General features: G+C 45.2%; 1 protein-coding gene across 2 annotated transcripts in view; it reads right to left on the reverse strand.

The window, feature by feature from the left end:
- Positions 1-3,808: 3,808 nt before the first annotated feature.
- The window catches only part of LOC146059632 (eosinophil peroxidase-like), a 32,316-nt gene continuing 11,629 nt past the window's right edge, over positions 3,809-24,495 (reverse strand). For both annotated transcript variants that reach the window (XM_083172014.1, XM_083172013.1), the window contains 12 exons: positions 23,624-23,717; positions 22,141-22,316; positions 21,832-21,952; positions 14,743-14,872; positions 13,276-13,482; positions 9,620-9,935; positions 8,171-8,331; positions 7,772-8,024; positions 7,460-7,630; positions 7,041-7,278; positions 5,005-5,216; positions 3,809-4,120 (listed from right to left, as the gene is read on the reverse strand). In XM_083172014.1, coding sequence (XP_083028140.1) covers positions 4,104-4,120; positions 5,005-5,216; positions 7,041-7,278; positions 7,460-7,630; positions 7,772-8,024; positions 8,171-8,331; positions 9,620-9,935; positions 13,276-13,482; positions 14,743-14,872; positions 21,832-21,952; positions 22,141-22,316; positions 23,624-23,717 — 2,096 coding nt within the window. In that variant the 3' untranslated portion in view covers positions 3,809-4,103. The remainder of the gene's footprint in view (positions 4,121-5,004; positions 5,217-7,040; positions 7,279-7,459; positions 7,631-7,771; positions 8,025-8,170; positions 8,332-9,619; positions 9,936-13,275; positions 13,483-14,742; positions 14,873-21,831; positions 21,953-22,140; positions 22,317-23,623; positions 23,718-24,495) is intronic.

Here is a 24,495-nt window from a genome sequence, read left to right on the forward strand (position 1 = left end):
CCCCATATTTACTGGGCGTACCCGCCATAACGCTGGGTGCACCCAGGAAAACGCGGAGCATCCCCATGTGAACGCGGGTGGGCACCTGCCTTCTGGGGGTTGGCTGCTGACATCACCAGATGTCAGCTGCCCACCCAGTTCTCGTAGCTGGGCTGACTTAGATTTGCGAGCACTGCAGAAATCATTAGATGGCCCGCACGCAAGCCTGCAAATGGATGTTTATGCAATCATCCTTCACAGTGCGGTGGGAACATTCGCCATCCAGCAGGTGGTGGGTATTCGCACACCCTGTGGCGGCTTTACAAGGCTTGCAAAGCAGAAAACTACCGCTGCTTTGCGAGTCAACCAGAATCAGTGCCATAGTGTGTTATGGATTTCTCACCAAACATAGCACTTGGTGTTGAGTCCAGAAGGTTTTGTCCGGGTCTCATCTGACCATATAGCCTCTTCCCACATTGCAAAACAGAATTGGTATATTCTGATGCCAAGTGCAAACGGGACTGAGTGTGGCATTGTTCTAGAAGAGAATCTTTCTTGCACCAAAACATACAGGCCGGCTTTGTGCAATGGTTGTTGGCGAATGCAATGACTGATCAGCCTCAACCATAAAGATTTGTAAGGCAATCAAAATGATGATTGCCCCCTTGGTAGCTTCTCTGCTCATTAGATTTGTTCCGTTTGATTTATTTCTGTCGGTTGGGTATCAATAGATTCCACTGACAATTCTCTATATACAGTACTTTATACCATGCCCTGAGCACAACCTGAAATGTTTCTTCTCGGGGACTTTATCAGATATTGGTTAGTGTTACTGGCGTATCTTTTATCTTCTCTTTTAAGGCTCAGCTGTCCTTTATTACTCTTTGGAAGCTGATCCGAAGCCCCATCCCATGTATTGCATAATGCTTCATGCACCCATTAATTTCCTCCATGGTTTTTACCCATCGCTAAATTGCACATTTGTTTCCGTTTTACATTGGTCTTTGCATGAGAACAGTAATTTAACTTTTACCTTTAGGTGCAGCTTCAAACACTTCATCTTTCATTTGTGGGATCTGAATACATTTACTTAGCTTCAACTAAGGGGGAAAACGGCAACCTGATTCAGTAACATGGCATTTACTTATTATGTAATCCTGGTACGTTCTTTTCTCCTGCTCTACAAATGTAAGGAAATGTTCCCGTGCAGAACCCTTCAGACCTTGGTCCAGATTCTCTTAGCAGGACTAACTGACGCGTTGCTGGACACTGCCCAGAACTGCATGGTACATTCTTTTTGCATGTTGTAATTCATATCCATTCTCTGTGATCATGTATAGAGGATCTGTGCCTATGGTTAGTACATGGTTCAGATCTCTGCTGATATGAATAAGCCATGACAAATAAATAAAAATGCGGCAGTCGATTTGGAGGAGTCGATTTGTGTTTTTGGCGAACTTTTCGCGAAAAACGGGCAAAATCCCGTTTTCGCATATTTCATGAGATGCGAAAAACAGCAAAAATCTCAGACTTTTAGAAAGTGCGATTTTAACTTGGCCGGAACGCGCATCCAGATGTTTTCCCATTGAAAAGTATACAATTCACATATTTAATGAGATGCAAATGTGGGAAATGTGTCTTAAATTCGGCAACAAAATCAGACCAGGTTCTGATATGCGAGTTGGCCAGAACCCTGCACAGATCATTGAGATCTGTGCATGTTCCTGTGGTAAAAAATGTGTTAAAGTGTTTTTTTTTTGGGAAAAAAAATTGTGTGGGGTCCCCCCTTCTGAGCATAACCAGCCCCGGGCTCATTGAGCCGGACCAGGTTCCAAAAATACGGGGGACAAAAAGCGCAGGAGTCCCCAGTATTTCTGAAACCAGCCCCGGACTCTTGGACCGGCCCTGGTTCCAAAAACACGGGGGCAACAAATCTGGGGGTCCCCCGTATTTTGAAACCAGCACCGGGTTCCAACAGCCCGCAGTGTCATGCCACAGACGGGGGACACTTTTTAGATAAGGTCCCCCGGCCGAAACATGAGCACCGTGGCTGGTCAGCCTTGGATGGGGTACCTGGAGGAATGGGGACCCCCCCCAATAAAGGCCCCCCCCAGGCTTCACCCGTCCAGGGCTGTCACCGGCGTCCCTGGCCAGTGAACGCCGGCCTGATAGGGTTAAATCTTTCAATCCTAACATTGCTTTATACAGGAGAACTACAAGTGCTAGCAGACCTCCCCAACAGGCTGGGACTTGGAGAACCACAAGTCCCAGCATGCGGGGCATTAATGGGCCCGCTGGGACCTGTAGTCCACCTGTAAAAAGAATGTTAAAAGAAAACACACGCACAGAGAAGTATAACTTTATTACATACACATACACACACCTCACTTTTACACCAACATCCTTACGATCCAGGATCCAGCGCTAGTCTCCCTTCTGCATAGACGGCTCAGCCCGCACTGACAGCATGCTGAACCGGCTTTCTCCCGTGCAGATAACAGCCTGTGTAGCGCTGACTCCCGGCGCGACACAGGCTGAGAGCGTGATTGGGCAATGCGTCTCCATGACGCATAAAGCCCAAGACGCCGGGAGTCAACGCTACACAGGCTGTTATCTGCACGGGAGAAAGCCGGTTCAGCACGCTGTCAGTGCGGGCTGAGCCGTCTATGCAGAAGGGAGACCAGTGCTGGATCCTGGATTGGTAAGTATGTTGGTGTAAAAGTGAGGTGTGTGTATGTAATAAAGTTATACCTCTGTGCGTGTGTTTTCTTTTAACATTCTTTTTACAGTTGGACTACAAGTCCCAGCGGGCCCATTAATGCCCAGCATGCTGGGACTTGTGGTTCTCCAAGTCCCAGCCTGCAGGGGAGGTCTGCTGGCACTTGTAGTTCTCCTGTATAAAGCAATGTTAGGATTGAAAGATTTAACCCTATCAGGCCGGCTTCCACTGGCCAGGGACTCCGGTGACAGCCCCGGGCTTCAGCCCTGGACGGGTGAAGCCTTTATTGGAGGGGCCCCACTCCTCCAGGTACCCCGTCCAAGGCTGACCAGCCACGGTGCTCATGTTTCGGCCGGGGGATCTGATGTAAAAAGTGTCCCCCGGCTGTGGCATGACACTGCGGGCTGTTGGAGCCCGGTGCTGGTTTCAAAATACGGGGGACCCCCAGATTTTTTGTCCCCCGTATTTTTGGAACCAGGGCCGGTCCAAGAGTCCGGGACTGGTTTCAGAAATACGGGGGACCCCTACGCTTTTTGTCCCCTGTATTTTTGGAACCAGGTACGGTTCAATGAGCCCGGGGCTGGTTATGCTCAGGAGGGGGGACCCCACGCAATTTTTTTTTTTTTTTACAAACACAAAATGGCACATTACCTCAAATTCGCACATTTTCATGCCGAAAATTCGCACATTATCGCACTAAATCGCACTTTTCTTGCCGGAACACGCACCTCATTAAATATGCGTATCCGCTGCAAAAATGCGATTGAAAAAAGTGCGATAATGGGCGAAAAACTTTTATTGTTTGTGCTGCCCTGGTGTGGCCTAAACAAGGTATAGCCACTGTATCCTCATTGCATATTGTGGCAATAAAATATGTTAACGAACATGGCAATAATGTGCACATAGAGCCATATGGAGATAGTCTACAATTTTATTTAACAGAAGGTACAGAAAAGGTGAATACATTTAATCAGTGCAATGCTTTTCATATGAATGTCTATTGTCCTTTACAATACACTGTATATATATATATATATATATATATATATATATATATATATATATATATATATATATATATATATATATATATATATATATGTGTATGTATGTATATATATATATATATATATATATATATATATATATGGCACTCGCAAATGAAAATAAACCAGGCAGAGTATTGTGCCAACGTTTCAGGACCAAGCGGCCCCTTTTACTATGTCATTTAAAGCAAAACAGCATAAAAGTAAAAAATCTAAGCTTCTCTTTGCCGATTTTCCAGGCTAACTATACAGCATGGTGCAGATTAAAGTAGCTATAAAGGTAATCAGTAGCATTTGCCATGAAATAAAGATAAATAAAGAACAGAGCACACGTCACGTCATATAAGATCATAACTTCATTATTCGTCTTCAGCCTCTGGAAATAGAAAACATAAAACAATGTGTTAATTGTATACATTACACACTGTGATTAGATATATACACAACGGATTTATATATACGGCCCATTTATCTGTCACCTGATCAATGTCTAGAGATCTAAAGTCATGTTCCCTCGTCTCTGATACTCTTGTGCGTTCTACACTCTACAAATGTGGGGCCTACAGTGTTATACAGAGAAATGTTTTACACAGTACATAGCGTTCAACTGAATGCTGTCTGCTCCCATAGTTTTTTCATGACACACTGTAACCCAATAGTTATTTCCCTAGAATTTAGATCCTTTCTATGCCCATATTAATGAGATTAGTGAGGACAGGATAGGGATGGAACTCTGCATCCACCATTCCAATTCATGGTATAGAAAGAGAGTAGGTCCGAATGCTCTACTGTGCATGTGCGATGTGGCTGCAGGCACAATGGAACCCTTTCTGAGAACATAGTGGGGCATTGGGAAAACCGATCGCCCTATCCTGACTATTCTTTCAAATTTATATGAATCCTAACAAAACAATCTGAATGATGGCATCCTTTATATCCACTTGTCTCTAAAGGGGGCAGGTAGTATAAGTCCCTTGGGCTGCAATGGGTAGTGTTTGTCACTGGTGTAAGGGGGTGATTATGGCGGTAAGGGCGGGGCTGTGGGGAGGGTCGGTAGATTGGATAGTATTTATCCCTATATTTAGTGGTACTGTGTCTAGGGGGTCAGGACGTAGGGTGATGAGGGTATTTCCATGGGATAGGGGGAACTGTATGTCTAGGGGGAGTGAGGTTGTTCCTTATGTGCCACTCTCCTGGTTTTGAGACCGAATTATATCTGAACCTTCAACCTTCTGATATCTCTAGTTGACCATTTCATACCTGATCCACTCATCCTTCTCCTCCAGGGCTGCAGGTCTAATCTGGGGATGTTGTTGCAACTTATAAAATCTTGTGGGTAACTGTTTGCTACAAAGACGTTTCTGGGGACTTCCGTGATCCTTGTGTTGTCACAGATAATTCTAGACATGGTCACACTTTCAATCGCACTCCGTTGAGCTCGTGTGAAGACTCCGATTCTCTCGTAATAAAATCTGTATTGGAAAAATAAATAAAATTGTGTTCCGTTGAAAAATACAGAAAATTACATAGAAAGTGTCAGGTGCTCCTCCACTAAGGTACGTTCTATAAAGTGATAGGTAGATGCTGATTGGGTGTTAGTGGAAAACATCTCCATTCTTATCACTGCATAATACATCAACCTGTGGTCCTCTGCTCAATCAACAATGAAAGGAATATTATTATTGAATAAAACTGGACTGTGGCTTGAACGAATATACGTCATATCATTCTGTGACATGAAATGGAGGCTTTGCCCCTTACACATGCCTCTGTGTGAACCTGTTCATTCGTTTTTAAAATCTCAGAACAAACTTGCGATGCGATCTAGTCCAAAGAGTACGTGCTGCTTTTGTATCTTGCGATATGATGAGCGCGACTCGAATCGCAAGGTAACATAGCACCGTGTCAGGGCCTTTTCTTAAAAAAAAAATTGGGTACTCTGCCTTTATAGAATATATAATAGTAATGTGTCCAAATTCCTCGCCACTTGGGCCCCATGGTCCTGCTCCACCTTTAGCAGACAGTCGCCCGGATTAGATTGAGCTGGTCTCATACTAAGTTACATACATCCCCCCTACCCCATTGTCTTTCTCCTCTATTGTTTTTCTAGTATATTTTAATTGATATATTCTATTTTTGTGACATTTTGGCGTTGTTTTTGTAAACTGAAAACATTTTACAGTGTTTTCAATAATAATACTGTACACATTTTATTTTCATGATGTTTTATTAGAAACTATTCGGCCGCGGGTCCCAATATTGCATGTACACACTGAACCAAACATCAAACAACCAGACTGTTCTGCAGGTCTCAGCGATGTCACCAAATGATATCGTTTAGTGATATGTTTCAGTGTGTACATGCAATATTGGGACCCGCGGCCGATATTGTAAGTTATATCGGCCGCGGGTCCCAATATTGGGTGTACACACTGAACCATATCAGTAAACGATGTTGTTCAGTGATGTCGCTGAGACCTGCAGAACAGCCCGGATGTTTGGCTATATAGCCAAATTGACCTGCATGTTTAGAAGACATCAACCGTCGTTAAATATGTGACGGAGTGCGCAGTGTTAATGATATTGGGTGCACACACTAGAGGATATTGTGAACAATATCACTCAGAAGGCCCTTTCTGAGCAATATTGTTCACAATGTCCTCTGGTGTGTACGGTGCTTAAGGCATAGAGGGGTTGATTTATTAAACTCGGTGAAGTGATAAAGTGTCTGGTTTTTATCACCGGCCAATCAGCTCCTACCTGTCATTTTTCAAACCAAGCCTGTAACTTCACAGTTAGGAGCTGATTGGCCGGGGATAAAAATCAGACACTTTATTGCTTCACCGAGCTTAATAAATCTGCCCCAGAGTCACCTACAGTACAGCTTCCAAAGTAAAACTCAGCCTCTAGCTGCCGCCATACTGCAACAATATCTACCTGTCATTATGTTTCAGGTTAGCTGCAGCATTATTTACTTATTACAGTTTCTTATATAGCACAGCAGATTCCGTTGCGCTTTGTGCAGTAAGAATTGTTTATTCTAGTTTAGATCTGTTTTGTGATTTTTATGTACAGTTTAAAATGAACTTGTTGAGCTTGTTGTTGTTTTTATGCTGATGTTTCGGATAAATACGGTTTTATTCTTATCCTACACTGGGAGACCAACTCCTACCTATGCTATGTCTATGTTCCATCACGTTGTTGGATTATATATTATGCATTTTTTGTTGTTGTGCGTAATACATTTGAGAACTCAAAAATACCCCGAGACTCCTATTTGTTTTTGTTCTACTTACCGGTCTCCGTTCCGGGTTCTACTGAACTGGTTTCCAATCAAACAGGACAGCAGTTCGCCCACTCTACCATTGGGCAGGAGAGGCTCAGCGACAGCTCCCATCCAGATGTCAATGTTTTTCGGTGTCCCATATAGAGATATGAATTTCTCTGCTAGTGGCCTATTTTGCAGCACCTGAGCTAGTTGTGCTACATTATTGGGCTCAGATAGTCCACAAAATCTCCTCCAAGTGTTGTATCCTGCAGAAATAAGGCGGTGAAATCATTGCATGCACAGACACGCATGTATTAAAAACTAGAATTACAGATAATTATATGAACAAATCTGTATTCACTGTATGTATTGAACATATGATTGTCGTTTCCCAGGTCTGAATGGACACACAGCCTAGAAACTTTTCTAAACCGGCTCAATAGATACCTGGTAGTCCATGCTCCCGGCCACGCTGCATATTGAGGGCCCCAAGATCAAGACCAATGCGCTTAAACAGCTCAAACAGACGATCGCGGAGCTCATTCACTAAAATTTGGTTCTGTCGGTTCAGCTTTGCCTGATTAGCCATGAGGCCACGAAGAATAGGGTCAACTCCTCCTGCAAGGCCAAAATAATACAAATGTAATAGTATATTGAAGGAGGACCTGATGGAGGACCACATTTGTCGGTCACTTGTGAGAGAGCTAAATACTCAAAGAGTGCATCGCTTTATGTAACCTACATGTGTTCTACGCTTACCTTCTCTCACGATTCTCCAGGTGTTAAAGAAGGAAAGGTGCAGAGGGATTGGGGGCAAGCTGGGCGAGGTCTGGTAACGATCCACCAATCGATAAATAAATGGCTGGATCATCGTATGGCCCATACGGAATGCCAAGCTGAACACATTGGATGCTCCTGGGTTAACGCGATCATTATAACCAGTGTAACGAGGAACCAACCGGGACATTGAAGAACCCATCAGCAGGGGCAGCCAGTCCTTGTAGTTTATTTTCTGGAAGGATATAATGCAAAGTCGAAGACAGATAGTGTGTGTGTGTGTGTGTGTGTGTGTGTGTGTGTGTGGGGGGGTGCTGGAACCTATCTTCAGTAGGAAACTTGACATTGATGCAGATAACAATACTGCACAACCCATCTCACCTGTGTAATGGCTCCAATGATCTTCCTTGTTTCCTGATAGATTATCTCTCCTGACCAGCTTGGGTTCATGCGACGTAGCTCAGTTGCTATGCGGTTGTGTTCTCTCACAAAGATTGTGTGAAATGCAGTTAGACCTGGCTGCTCACTAACACGGCCATCCCCTGAGAAGCACAGGACAGATAATTTATTATTACTATATTTGTTTATGTGCAGGATTCCTGTTCCTATTTCAGGGCAAGTGTCTTCACACACACTGAAATCATGGCAGCCATATTTGTGGTGACATTATCTGCAGGACTGACACGGAAATATATAACCTACAGGTCCATCGAGTCTGACCTTTTGGTGGTCATTTACTTATTATAATTAACAGGCCCCATAGCAAAAGTTTGTAAGGGCCCCCCATTTACCAACTGATGGTGATAAATGTATGTAAAACATCTTACTAAGACAGTAAAGATGGGCCCCCCTCAGCTCTGGGCCCCATAGCAGCTGCACCCCTTGCACCTATGGTAGTTTTGCCTTTGGGTTCAAGGTGGGCTATATGACATGGTCATCCAGCAAGGTTGGAAAACAAAAAAAGAGAAAATATGTGAGAATATGGACTGCATATTGGGGATGTAACTGAATAGGAGAAGCTTTATGAAGGCTATGCCGTAGTACCAGAATGTGATAAGATTGCCTGAAGGGGGTAGTTTTCATGGAATGCAGGTAGGTATGGAGATTAGAGGAGAGTCTTTTTGTGCATGGGAGGGAATTCCACAGAGTGGGTGCAGCCTGAAGAAAGTCCTGCAGTCGTGAATGGATGTGAATAATGAGTGTGTTTGAGAGACATAGATCTTGTGAAGAGCAAAGAGGTCAGGTTTGGAGATATTTTGAGAAAAGCGACGTATGTTGGTGTCATTTGGTGAATGGCCTTGTGTTTAGTATTTTATATTGAATATGGCAGAGTGGCCTTGTATTTTATAACATGTAACCAATGGTGGGACTGACAGAGCGGACCCACCTAGACAATGAACGTCTTGCAAAGAGCATTATCCTCGCAGCTGCATTCCGAATGGATTGTAGTGGTGAGAGTCTCTTCTGGTAAGGCCAGTAATAGTATTGCAATAATCAAAGTGGGAGAGAATGAGACCATGGAGTAGGGTTTTTGCCATGTCGTGTGTGTTACACACACGACATGGCAAAAACCCTACTCCATGCACACGACATGGCAAAAACCCTACTCCATGGTCTCATTCTCTCCCACTTTGATTATTGCAATAGTGATAACGCAAATGAGCATTATTGGTGTAAACTGAAATGTTAATTACAATGATAATTAATTCTTTCAATTCATTGTAAATATAGTGCATAAATATTAATAGCACGTGTTGTGCACTAATTCTACCATTATAGAAACTTTCTATATCAGTTGTTTTATCATATATACAAATGGGTTGTGCTCACCAGCCAAGAAGCACGGAAGTCCAGATGTCCTGTTCGTCTGTACACAGAAATCTTCTGCCATTGTGGTGAAAGGCAGGTAAGGGAACCCGTTATCATTAAACCTGTTATTTACAGCCATGAGGCCAAGTTGGTTGTTGTTGTTACGAAGTGTCGTGGCCAATTCATTGGTGCTGCCATATACTTGACTGGCATCGACGTATGAAGTGAGAATATTCATCTGTTCCCGCACACAGGACCCGGGCACAAAGGCGGGAGATGAGCGGAAAAGAGGAATGCAGTCGCTGCGATTGGTTATGCGAGGGTCATTTGGGGGGATCTGCAAAGTGAATCACACACAATGATATTACAGCTGCTTGTTTCACACATTGGCCCTTATTCTGGTTGGTGCGGTAATATCCGCGTGCGTTCGTGCCGCCGATGTTTTGTGTCTGCGCATGTGCAGAGGCGTCTCTGCGCATGTGCGAGCGGGACGCACGGCCACATTCTGCATGAAATGTGTACACTACGAACAGGGGGTGGAGAGGGGTGTGAAGGGCTGTTTGGGCTCATTACCATATGTTTACACCCCGCGTTTCATGGGCGTTCCCATGCAAACGCTGGGCGTACGTATGGTAATGCGGCCATGACGCACGTGTAGGGGGCGGACATATGACATTGCCGGATGTCAGCTGCCCGCCCAGATCCCTGCTTTTGCACGGAGAAATGCCCGTGTGGTCTGAGGTTGCGGGAGCTGCCTGGCCACTCGGTCCTGCATTCGATCATCGAATGATGGGGGAGGTTCCCTGAGATGGAGGAGGTGTATTCATGAGAAATACACGTGCGGTCCGTTCGGACAGCTTCTTACCGCGTTCGGACGGAGTTGGCGATCCGTATGGAAGGCGGGGTTTAGGACGCACGGTGCTGGCCGCATATTGGGATCCGGCCGCACCGATCAGAATAAGGGCCATTGTTACACTCATGCTGACAATCTGATTGTGTACTGTGAGATCAGTGTAGTAAGGCGAGATAACAGGAGCATAGTGGCATGATACACCCTGGACCTGATGCTCATGTATACAGCCCATATACTGTATATAAGAATGAAGCCAGCCATTCTCTGTGCTCGCGGACCATTGTGCACGGAGGCTGCGTGTGCATTAAGGGCCATATTCTCTAAGCTTCAAAAGTGATAAAATGGAGAGTGATAAACAGCCAGCCAATCAGCTCCTACCTGCCATGTCACAGGCTGTGTTTGAAAAATGTCAGGCAGGAGCTGATTGGCTGGCTGTTTCTCACTCTCTATTTGATCACTTTTGAAGCTTAGAGAATCTGGCCCTAAGTGAGGAATCTATTGAAATACAATCAACCTGATACTATCCAGAATGTTCATTTCAATAGGTCCTTCCCCTTATAGGGGTTCTGTTCTTTCATCAAAAGGTATTTACATGATAGGACTGATTTGGGCAGAAAGTTCTTAAATAAGGGATGTCGCTCGATACTGTCCAGAGCAAACCTCTATGTTGCACGACACTGACCGATGGCTCTTTACTCTCAGGGGGGAAGATGAGAGATGGCAGTTATATGTCAGATGGTTTGATGCTAAGGCCAATCAATCAGATTCTGTCTTAGAAGTGGTTTCTGATTGGTTACCCATAGAAACTTCCTATCTGAAATAGAACTCCCATCTTAGTAAGTGTACCCCTCAGTGTCTAAGCAAAAAGATGACATGACTCTCTGCCAGCCGAAAATACCAGGCAGCGATAGTAGCACTGTAACTCAATGGGTATCTGTCTTTCACTACCTCTTTCCAGTGCCCTACTGGGGTCTCAAAGGCCCTGTTGTGAGCATTAACACTGTGTCCAAAGTAGTTCCGTTAACGGAGTATACTGTCGTTTGTCTGAATGTAATGGAACGGTATAAAAATGCTCATATCTCATATGTCCATGTTGAGTAAATGTAGAATGTTCCTAAACAGGTTCAGTGGTCATGTGCATCATTTCCAGCGGTCACGTTGAGATAGCTGGTGCAGTGTCCTGTGCTTGTATAGAGTACTACAGAATTGCCACATTTGGCAAATACAATGGGGTCAGTTTTTCCCATAGCAACCAATGAGATTATATTGATTATCTTCTAGAAGGTACTAAATAAATAAGAAATAGAATCTGATTGGTTGCTATGGGCAACATCATATCTTCAATAGAACTCTCCTCTTAGTAAATTTACCCCAATGTATTTTGTTTGTATAGACCAGGCATGTCCAAACTGTGGCCCTCCTGCTGTTGTGAAACTACACATCCCAGCATGCCTTGCCATAGTTTTGGCATCCCCATATAACAAAACTGTGGAAAGGCATGATGGGACTTGTAGTTTCACAACAGCTGGAGGGCCATAGTTTGGACATGCCTGGTATAGAGCATTAAAGAATTGTACTACAATTATGTTCAGTGATCAGACGATGGCCAGAGATGTAGTCAATTTTGAAAATGTATGTAAAAAAACATGTAATGATGAGCAGAGGCCGCGTCTCTGTGCAGTGTAATAGAATTGGACAATAATCACACGCAGCGGCCAGGACATTGCTATAATGTAAGATCGGTCTTTATAGATTGTACTATAACTGTGTTATGTATCTGATTGTAGCCAAGGAGCAATCTGTGTCTACAATCGGATAAGTATTACTTTATCTAACTAGTTGGAGGATACTAAGGTCTGTATTCAATGTGGCCGGTGAGGGGGTTAAACGTCGAGGATCGCAGAAAACAAGCGATCCTCGCCGTTTAACCCCTACGCCGGCCGCTCACCCTATTCAACGCGCCGGGGAAATCCTCACTGCCAGAGTACGACGAGGATCCCACCCCCCAAACAGCGAGGCTCGCGGCTAATGTAGGGAGCCCGCTGCACAAGGCCGCAAGTCTTGCTGTTTTAGCGGCCGCATACGACGTTTCCCCTTCGCTACAAAAACCTAGCGAGGTGGAAACAGCGCATGCAGGGGGTCAGTTGAATACTGACCCTGCGAACTGTGACAATGAGCAGTCACAGCTCGCAAAAATCATTGACTACACCCCTATGTAGGTGTAATGCACATACAGACTACCTCTCTACACGGCCAAGAGCATTACAATTCCTGCCACTGTGTAGAAATAAATTATGATGGTGTCCAGTGGGCAGGTCATATTGGTAGGTGCAGTGTTCTGTGTCTCTATAGAATGTAGCTGAGCTGTATTTTCATCATATCTGTATTTTGGCCATGATGGATGTGTTTACTGTCCTTATAGTGGAATCATTGTGATCATGCCCACTGGTCATGTCATTTTGAGTAGGGATATTGTACTATGGGATTGATATTTCAAACACATCAATAGAGCCGCCACAATCTTGGTTGCTATTAGCAACTTCTCAGCTGGTCCACTTCTCCACTGTTTCACTACTTGATACATTAAAGGTCTGTGTAGAGTGTAGTAGAATGGTATTAGGATTATATTAAACATTTAATGTCCTCTGTCTGCGCCACATGTAAATATGTATACACTGATCGAAATGGTGGATAAATGCTGTATAGCATCAGTACCGAAAGTGTAAAACTTTTAATCTACACAAAAATAGCTGCTAGGTGTAAGCTTACTAACGCTTTTATGCTTTCCTACGCCAGAAGTAACAACATATTAAAAGAAAGGTACCCGCAGTGGGAAGCACGGTGCCTCCCGGGCACAGCTGTGGTCGCAATCTATGCCTGTTAGGAAGGTTGATCTCGATGGTGTCTCAGGTGCGAGGTCAAGATCATGATCAATCCACTGACCCCACTGCATGAACATGAGAGATCTCTGCCTGTCCAGAGTCTGCTCTCTCTCGGGGAACCGGAGAAGCTCGTTAGACACAGCCCGCGCCTGCAATGGCAAAAGTCATAATCAACTGAAAAAAGTATAACAACATACAGAAATATACATTGACTTTTGCATATTACTATTAGAATAAAGCACTAATGGTATGCAGCACTGCTCATACAGTATAGAACCATTCACATTAGTACCAATAGTCTGAATTCCTTACCACACAGTCAAACACATATAAAGGTACTTATGTATTATCTGGGCGCCCGATTTTTTCATTGCATGCCACTACTTAAGGCTTGCGATGCTTCATTGTAAAGACCCGATTTTTAATTGTATAGTCACCCATGGGTGATTTCATACCCCTACTATCCAACTACGCATGGAGTTGATTTTATATAGTGTGGCAAGCGCAGCGAGCCACCGAGCCCAAAGCGTGGCGAGGGCGCGCGGATTACTTTACATGTATTCTTCGTCCCCTCGCGGGGCTCGCTGCGTGCGCCATGCTTCGGGCTCGGTGGCTCGCTGCGCTAGCCACACTATATAAAATCAACGGTACTTATGTAATATCCGGGCTCCCGTTTTTCTTATGAGACCGCGTCCGCTCGCCACACTATATAAAATCAACTCCATGCGTAGTTGGATAGTAGGGGTATGAAAAAATGGGGTGCATTTAACATGGGAGCCCAGATAATACATAAGTACCAAATCAACTCCATGCGTAGTTGAATAGTGGGGGTATGAAATCACCCATGGGTGACTATACAATTAAAAATCGGGTCTTTACAATGAAAAATCGCATCGCATGAATTGTATGCCACTATATTGCATGCGATGCAATGAAAAAATTGGGCGCCCCCAGATATTACATAAGTACCCATATAAATGACTGAGCAATGCTGACCAATGTGACACCATGTCGATCCATGATATTCTACACTGTACTATACAATTAAAATACAATAATTATTCTTTTTATACTTATTATGATCGCTAAGTGGAAATCAGTGACACCAGCAATAAACAGCCATTAGGCAGTAAATGAACATAAGTCTACATCAACGTATTGGTTTTGCCAGCGGGCCGGTGTTGACATTTTTAAATGAAACTGGCTTGATATTTTGCCATGTGGATATCTGAAATTGCTATCGCACAGCATTGTCATTTAGAGTGGCTCAGGTTTGTATTTTCATAGTATTATCTGTAAAATATCGTCGCCCAGTGTCCAAAACTATTCCTGCAAAAAAATCCAGAAGCTATTAGTCTATCCTAAAGTGTTTTTGTTAGACATTGGCAGGCGGTAGAGAATCTAATCACCAGAGGCAAAGTAAATCCATTGATCGGTCTGGATTCTGTCCATCCTTGTGGCAGGGATCTCCCGTCCTCATACTGGGCACGTAGTAAGCGGAAATAGGGCCCGTTGGAAGCTCCAAAGTTCGGAAATCTCCTGAAATGTATACATTAAAAAACAAAAGTGTTATCAGTGTTACCAATCTATTAATGTTGTGTTTGTATTTATTGCTGAACAGGTTTAGAAAGTCTTAAAAAGTAATTGTGCAAAGTCTGGACATATGTGCATCAGGCCCCCCTCTCTTTATATGTCATTGTCAGTACTTGGTTCTACCCTTTACGTCTACGTTTTCTCAGTCTACACATCTGAGAGGATGCTTGCTTAGTTGTGCCAGTATTAATATTAGCAATATTCATTTAGATGTATCAGCAATCTTATTATTATTATTAAAAGTGGACTATTTATTTTCTGTGGGGGAAATGTATCAAGGGAGATATTTATCAAACATTGGAGAGCGATAAAGTGACAAGCATTCAGCTCCTATCTATCATTTTACACATAACGTATGCAGAATCCACAAATGTAGTAACATCACCACTGCTGATATCACTACTGGGTCTTCCCTATGGCCCTTATTCTGATCGGTGCGGATATTCCCGAATTCTTACGGTGCGGTCCGCACGCCACGCTGTGCTGCCGCGTGCGGCCATCGTCCGTAGAAACGCCCACGTGTCCTCCGCATTCGGACGGACTCACTCTTTAAGAACAGGGCGTGTTTACGGACGACATACAAACCATGCGTGTGCGGGGGAAACACTCAGATTCTGCACGGTATTACAGAGTATGCACGGGAATACCGCATCCGAACGGATGGCAAGCGGTCCGTCCGCACGGAAGCGGTGTATTTACGCAAAACTACCCACTATTATGTCTATTCTGCAATACATCACATGACCCACTTATTCAATTACCTATCCTCATAAAAAAATGTTTATTTGGAATTGGAATCAATTATATGCCAATATATCCTTACAACCATGCCTAACACATGCATTGCACACATTAACCCTTACAGCAATTGAAGTGCAATGGTTTCAATTAAAGCACTGACAAGCGTCCTATTAGTGAGTAATGAGTAAAGGAGTCGATTGTATTGGGTTCAGGTGTTAATGCTTGTAGTCATTAGGCGTTCCGTTTGCCTACCGCAAGACCGAGTGGTTTCCGCAAAGCAATACTTGACTTATGGACACCGCACATTTCTATCGGTTTTGTTCGCGTGCATTCGGAGTGCTATCCGAATGCACGCCCCCCAACATAAGTGTACTCCCCCGTGTCCGCCCATGTTTCCTCCCAGTTTTGCCCACTTTTAAACTACGCCCATGTGTCATTCCGCATGACGCCCATAATACGCCCATATTTCCAGACTGATTGCGGTGCACAGTTTTGTACGGGATTTGGCCGAACAGGTACGGAGTCAATGCGTGGCACATGCGCGTTGCGTTCTCCACGCATGCGCAGACGCCGTAAAGACGCTATCCGAAAGTATGCGGAAAAATACGCATCAATCAGAATAAGGGCCTATATTGGGGGGGGGGGGGGGGGGTGTCATGTCTGCTAAATACGTTGGGTGACATTCTATGGAATGAGAAAAATAGACTTTTGCGAATTTTCTCGCAAAAACGGCCGAAATCGCATTTTTTTACATTTTCGCATATTTAATGAGCTCCGAAAATGTGAAAAAAAATGCGATTTTTGGCAACAAGTTGGACACACTGGAAATGCGATGGCTGCTTTTCGCAGCACATCGCATCCAGATGTTTTCACATGGAAAAGTATACAAATCGCATACTTAATGGTATGCGATTTGTATAAAGTGTGACTATAATTCGCCCAAAAATCAGACCAGGTTCTGATGGGCGAATTAGCCAGAAACCTGCACAGATCGCAATGTTCTGTGCAGGTTTCTGGTGAAAAAAAAAAATAAACAGTTAAAATAAAAAAAAAAACGAGCGCGGGGTCCCCCGCCCGAGCATAACCAGCCCCGGGCTCATTGAGCCGGTGCTGGTGACATAAAATCAGGGTCCCCGACAAATAGGGGTCCCCTTGATTTAATGAAACCAGCACCAGGCTCAAGGTCCGGCGCTGGTTCCCAAAATACGGGGGACAAAATGACTAGGGGTCCCCCGTATTTTAAGAACCAGCACCGGACCCAACCAGCCAGCAGGGTAATGCCACAGCCGGGGGACACTTATTATATAAGGTCCCGCGGCCAAAGCATTATCCCTGTGGCTGGTCAGCATGGGCAGGGGTCCTGGGGAAGTGGGGACCCCCCCAATGAAGGGGTCCCCCCCCTCCAGGACTTACCAGCCCATGCTGAAAGTCCGGGGCTGTCCCCGATGCCCCTGGGCGGTGGGCATCGGGCTGATGGATTGTGTAAAAAAAAGAAGATAAACTATTGTTTTCTACTGGCGAACTATGAGTCCCAGCAAGCCTACCCCGCATGCTGGGACTTGGAGAACCACAAGTCCCAGCATGCGGGGCATTAAAGGGCCCGCTGGCACTTGTAGTTCTACAGTACAAAAAATAGTTAAATAAAACACACTGACACCCTGATAAATAAAAGTTTAATACATACACAGCCCACACACACTGATACTTACCTACCTTGAGCCCGTAGGTCGGTCCCTGGATCCTGGGTCCGGGCTCTGGGGCTCCAGGGCAGAAGAGTCCAGTTCCGGGGCCTTGGTCCTGGTTCCGGGGCTGGTCCTGGGGCTCCGGGGCTCCAGGGCAGAAGAGCCCGGTTCCGGGGCCTTGGTCCTGGTTCCGGGGCTTGTCCTGGGGTTCCGGGATCCGATGAAGTCCACAGGGGTACCTGAGGAAGGAAATCCTACTCACCTCGTCCCCGGCGACGACATCGGCATCCTCTCCGGCAGACGCGCTGCTCCCGGCTGCTGTGGTACCCGCTCTCGGACTGAAGAGGCGCAGAGATGTTTATCTTCCGCGCCTCTTCTCAGGACCAAGGCCCCGGAACCGGACTCTTCTGCCCTGGAGCCCCAGGACCAGCCCCGGAACCAGGACCAAGGCCCCGGAACCGGACTCTTCTGCCCTGGAGCCCCAGAGCCCGGACCCAGGATCCAGGGACCGACCTACGGGCTCAAGGTAGGTAAGGATCAGTGTGTGTGGGCTGTGTATGTATTAAACCAGGGCTTGACAAATTTATTAAAAATCTAGGAGCCAGGATGAAAATGTAGGAGCCAGAAAAAAAGTGACAGTGTGCGCCAAAAAGTGACACACATACCCACATGCCACAATGCCCATTACACATTATGCCACACACTGAAAAACCTTTTGCGTACTATACCACACACAATAATGCCCATTACATATACCCCACACACCTTAATGCCCATTACACGGTAAACCAAACACCGTAGTGCCCATTACATATATTACCACATGCCATAATGCCCATGGCATATTATGTCACAGTGCTGCTCACCTACATGATCATTGCTATGGGTTTGTGGCTTGATGCCAGGCAGGGGCATATTAAGTAAAAAATGACGGGGGGAGCCTCTGTTCTCTGGTGCCTCCCTCTGCATAAGCAGCAGGTCCCCATGGTGGGTTATAATACAACAGCCAGCATTGTGGCAGCCCGGTAAAACACGGGAGATGGACAGGGAGAGGCAGGGAGCTGGCAGCAGCGTCTCTGTAAGCAGTGGGTCCCCGTGGCTTGCTATCCTATCAACACTTGCAGCAGCCTTGGGCGCCCGTTTCAGACACGTAAAAAGATGGTGCCGCAGTGGGTTAAATTCAATATAACAGCCAGCACGGCGGCAGCCCGGCAGAGCGGTGCAGAACCCTCCCGGCTGCCGCTGCATCAGAGCGGGTCCGCGGCGCACCTATTACACGAGCTAATCGGGAGCCGTCCTTGGGCTTTGAAATAGGCGCGCTGCTGACCTGCTCTGATACAGCGGCAGCCGGGAGAGTTCTGCACCCCTCTGCCGGGCTGCCGCCGTGCTGGCTGTTATATTGAATTCAACCCACTGCGGCACCATCTTTTTACGTGTCTGAAACGGGCGCCCAAGGCTGCTGCAAGTGTTGATAGGATAACCAGCCACGGGGACCCACTGCTTACAGAGACGCTGCTGCCAGCTCCCTGCCTCTCCCTGTCCATCTCCCGGCAGCCGGGAGAGTTGTGAACTGCGCTGCCCGCTGCTATTAAGCCACCACTCTTCCCGGGGGTTCTGCTTCCTGGCAAATCTGGTCGCCAGTCAGCAGAATCTGGTCGCCATGGCGACCTGGCCCCTGGGTTTTGTCGAGCCCTGTATTAAACTTTTATTTATCAGGGTGTCAGTGTGTTTTATTTAACTATTTTTTGTACTGTAGAACTACAAGTGCCAGCGGGCCCGTTAATGCCCCGCATGCTGGGACTTGTGGTTCTCCAAGTCCCAGCATGCGGGGTAGGCTTGCTGGGACTCATAGTTCGCCAGTAGAAAACAATAGTTTATCTTCTTTTTTTTACACAATCCATCAGCCCGATGCCCACCGCCCAGGGGCATCGGGGACAGCCCCGGACTTTCAGCATGGGCTGGTAAGTCCTGGAGGGGGGGGACCCCTTCATTGGGGGGGTCCCCACTTCCCCAGGACCCCTGCCCATGCTGACCAGCCACGGGGATAATGCTTTGGCCGCGGGACCTTATATAATAAGTGTCCCCCGGCTGTGGCATTACCCTGCTGGCTGGTTGGGTCCGGTGCTGGTTCTTAAAATACGGGGGACCCCTAGTCATTTTGTCCCCGTATTTTGGGAACCAGTGCCGGACCTTGAGCCTGGTGCTGGTTTCATTAAATCAAGGGGACCCCTATTTGTCGGGGACCCTGATTTTATGTCACCAGCACCGGCTCAATGAGCCTGGGGCTGATTATGCTCGGGCGGGGGACCCCGCGCTCGTTTTTTAATTTTTTTATTTGCGCTTTCCTGCAAACGTGCGATTTTCAGACATGAAAATCGCACATTTTCAGGACTAAAGACATCGCACCACCTCGCACCTATTCACACTATTTGGCCTGTTTTTCGCATCTCATTAAATATGCGAAAAACGGGCCAATCTTGCGATTTGAAAAAGCGCGAAGTGGTGCGATAAAAAAAAGCGCATTTATCTCATCCCATAGAATGTCACCCAAAATATCTGGTGAGTGAGGGAGTCACATGACTTTTGTAAATGTGAAGTAATACATAACTGTCAATCAAGTTACTGATGATTACCAATTATTCATGGGATACGGTCACTAGATCTACAATAACTACGTCAACAGGCATTAGGTCAACACCACTGAAGGTCGACATGCATAAAGGTCAACATGACTGCATGTCGACAAGTGTTAGGTCGACGGGTCATTAGGTTGACACAAGCAGTAGGTCGACATGGGGAAGGTCGACAGTCAAAAGGTTGATTGGGGTTTTTCACTTTTTTTTTAGCCGAAATGTGCCGACAGGCGGTATTTCATGCCCTACCATCCACTACGGCGTGGTGGGAGAACAAAATAGTGTGCCGAGCCATGTGAGGGGGCGCAGTGCTACGTTTCAATGTCCAAGTCGACTGTGTCGAAATTCGGGACAAAAAAAGGTGAAAAACCCCATGTTGACCTTTTGACTGTCAACCTTCCCCATGTCGACCTTCAGTCATGTTGATTTTCAGTCATGTTGACCTTCATGTATGTCGATATTCGTTACAGTATATGCAATCAGTTCTTGTAAGATAGAAGATGTACATAAGTTCCTCTGCAGTTCTGTTGTCTCTTGTGCCCTTATATGGACACAGAATTCCACAATGGCTTCTGATATCCTTATAATTGGCAGCACGGGTGCAGATTACAGTAGGGGGGAAGATATTTGGTGCTTACTAGTATCACATGGTGATAAAGACACACGTTTCACTAACTACCCTTCGCTGCCTATACAGTATGTTAGATACTATAGCTAGAAATGACACCATGCAAAGTTAATGCTAACATCTACAATCACCAACTCCTTTCAGACTAACATTACATATTGATATACAGCAACAGCACTCAAACCATGGCCCTTATTCTGGTTCACTCGCAAAGGCAAATTCATTCTCAAATGGACAAAACCATGTGCACCGCAGGTGGGGCAGGTGTAATTTGTGCAGAGAGAATTAAGGGCCCCTTACACTTGTGAGATTTTGTAAGATTTGATCCAATTTGAGTCAATTTATGTGACAAAATCTGATGTGCCTGTCTGACAAAATCTGATGTGCCTGATGTGTAGGACACAATCCACAATCCCTTGCCATTGGGTATTACCAAGAGATTGAACCTCATGCACATAGGATAAATCTCGAGTCAATCAGGTTCAATTTGTTTATTGACCAATAAGTTGAACAAGTGTAAGGGGGCCTTTAGATTTCGGTAGGGTTTTACTTCAGTGAGATCTATATTGCAGTGTAATAATAAAGCAGTCAGTATTTACCCTGCACAGAAACAAAATAACACCCAAATTTAATTACATCTGCCCCCCCTGCAGTGCACATGGTTTTGTCCATTTGAGAAGGAATTTGCCTTTGCGAGTGAACTAGAATAAGGGCCCATATCCTTAAAAAAGGTGGTCCTAGCACCTCTCAGCAATATTGTTATATACAGTATCACAGTGGAAGTACTGTACATTATCCACTAAAGATCCGGGTTAGTCAAATGACCACTAAATGTATTAGCACAATTTCCTACAGTAATGTTACCTAGCAACAGCAAATTAACAGCTGCATACAACTTTAGTTAGACATACTGTACAGGGGGAATTCCACTTAGATGGGTATTCTACTTCACATGTGATGCTGCTACGGACAACCAATCAGATCCTGTCTACTATCTTCTAGAGGGTGCTAAATAAATAAGAGTTAGATTCTGATTGGCTGCCCATAGCAATATCACATATGAAGTAGAATACACATCTTAGTAAATTTCCCCCACAGTATGACAAGAAATCTGTGACTTAAGAAAAACATAATAGGAAAGGAGCAGTGGAGTCTTGGAAACCTATTCTATCAGCAATCTCCGGGATAGTTACTTGCGCCCCTGGGCAATGTTATCCTCACCTGTTGTTGCACCTTCCGGTGATGGTACGATAGCGGCTTGGAGGACAAGCTTCTGGAAGCTGAAGAAAAGCATATCCGGAAACCTTATGTAGCATGTCTATCTGGTTGGTTGTCAGCAAGTCTGTTGATATAATAGTATTATATTTAAGTTATACAAGCAATAGTATAATTATTGTCAGAAAGAGCAGTGCATTTGAAGTAACACACACACATATAGCACATATGTTAATAATGATATAATATTTAAATCAATGTATTACATTATATGATTTGACAGGCAACAGGAGAACTTCCAGCTCCTCTATGTACCTGAAATGTTGAAGGGTCTGCTGTAGATGCTCCGCACCTTCTCCGTCAGAAGATCAAGGGTGGTCTCTATGTAGTCTGCCGTGCGGATGAAGTTTCTGCTTGATGCCACAGGCTGTTTAAAGTACGTCATGACATCAGATGGACTCATGATTCCCTTCCTTAGTCTATCCTTAAGGCTGAAAGGAGCAAGTACATATTTTTAAATAAACAATTACTGTACCAAAGCACTGAATGTGGTTGTGACTTTAATTATTTATTTTATTTATCGGAGAATCAATATCTCCAGTGACCATAATTCAGTGTAAGGGGAGTATTCAATCCGGGACTCCGACTGTCGTAACATCCCGACAGTCGGAATCCCGTGCTCTTTTCGTTCTGTTTGACTGTAACTCGACAGCCGGAATTCTATGTTCTGGCCTTTGGGTGTTGAAAAGTCCGCGGATCAGCGAAAACGATGGTGGATTGTAGAAAAATGGCTGTGAATTCAACATTACATGGCCAGTTCCAACAAAACAGTCAGATCTGGTTTGTCGGAAACTGCCTTCAATGCTGTCGGTAACGGCAGTTTTAAATAGGCGAGTGTGGCTATCTCAGCCGGTAGAAAGAGTGGCAAGAATTGAATACCCCCTAAGGCCAGTATTCAATTGCGCTGATCGCGATGTGCAGCGAATCCTGTTTAGGATTCGCTGCACATTTGCAGGGTTCCGGAGGGCTGGAGCATTCGCTGCCAGCCCTCCTTGTCACCCTATTCAGCCCCGCAGGGGCTCGCTGCCCCTGATGGTGAATTTTAACCCCTGCCACGAATGCCGCAGGGAACCAGGGGACAGTGGCAGGCAGGGAGATGAAAGCCTCTCTGCCTGTGCTGGAATGTGGGGGGGGGAGCTGGCAGGGGTGCTGTGGTGGGAGCCGCTGCACTGGTCCCGCTCATGCATATGTAATGAGCGGGACTAGTGCGAAGTGAATATCTAATGAGTGTCTCCCCGTCCCCTGCTGGCGAATGTGTAAATTTTTTTAAAAAAAATTGAAATTAAATATATATTCATGTGCTGCAAGCACATGAATAAAAATAGCATGCCCCTTCACAGAATAAAATTACTGATTTTTTTTTACAACATAAAAGATCACATTCCAGTTCACCTTAAAATGATGTCGAATGCAAACAGTGAATCATGGTGAAAATCATGAAAATCAAAGCAGTTCTCCATCCTAGCATTGAATACACTCTCGGCGAATCCCAGTGAAAATCCCATTGAAATACACCAGCGAATTGCAGCGAGCATGAAACGGAGAACTGGCCGGCATTCACTGGTCGCTTTCGGCGAACAGGGAACAGTGAATAGGGTGAATCAGATTTTCAGTGAAAAACATTCACCGCAAGGAGTGAAAACAGCCGGATTCGCCGAAAAAACAGCGATGAATCGGGAGCATTGAATACTTCCCTAAGTCTTGCTTGTCATCAAGTGTGTACTGTACATGAACTTACACGTCACGCGTGTGTTTGTAGGCAGCATCCACCAGCTTCTTAGCCTCCTGGACTGATGTGAGAATAACATTATTGTCCAGTTCTTCAACTCCATCTAGAAAAAGATTAATGTTACCGTATGGTAGTTTAGTAACCAAATTACTTATTAATAAATACTGTAGGAACAAACTCTTCACGGTTTAATATAAGTATCATTTTTTTTGTTTTGTTAAAGACATTTTAGCCAACTAGTGGTGATTTAGAAGTCATACAATCTCTTCATACTAAATACTATGGCTTTTATATTCTTCTTGGGCATGACTAAATACTATAGTCACTTAGGATTAGCCACATGGGGGAGAGTAAGGGTTAAGGTCCATACACACTGGGCGATTATGGCCAGCGTGTATGGACAGCGATGATGCCAATCATCGCTGCGGGGAAATCCGCTCAGTGCATGCACACTGAGTGGCTTTCCCCCTACCCGGCTCCGACGGAGGGGGAGGGCGGCTTTGCCTAGTGCAGAGCTATGCAAAGCCATCCTGAAAGCCGCTTATCTGGTGGTATAACTAGCAGATGAACGGCTTTCCCGGCGATGTTGCGGGAGCGCGCAGCAGCGTTCACCGCTGGGGCATACACACTGGGCGGCTTTGAGCTGAAAGCTGCTCAAACTTGCTGTTTTGAGTGACTTTCAGCTCAAAGCCGCCCAGTGTGTATGGGCCTTTAAGCTTATGTAGGGTACACACCAGAACAACCATGTCAATGTAATGTTGTGCGAATAACTAGTTTTGAGAATATTCACATTTACTTATTATGTGAACAACTGAAATTGTTATTGATTCATGATGCCTCAATGAAAATGAAAATGTCCAACAAAAAAACAAATATATATA

Source organism: Crinia signifera, chromosome 2, assembly GCF_055691185.1.
Source record: "Crinia signifera chromosome 2, ASM5569118v1, whole genome shotgun sequence".
In the NCBI taxonomy this organism is placed as follows: Eukaryota; Metazoa; Chordata; class Amphibia; order Anura; family Myobatrachidae; genus Crinia; species Crinia signifera.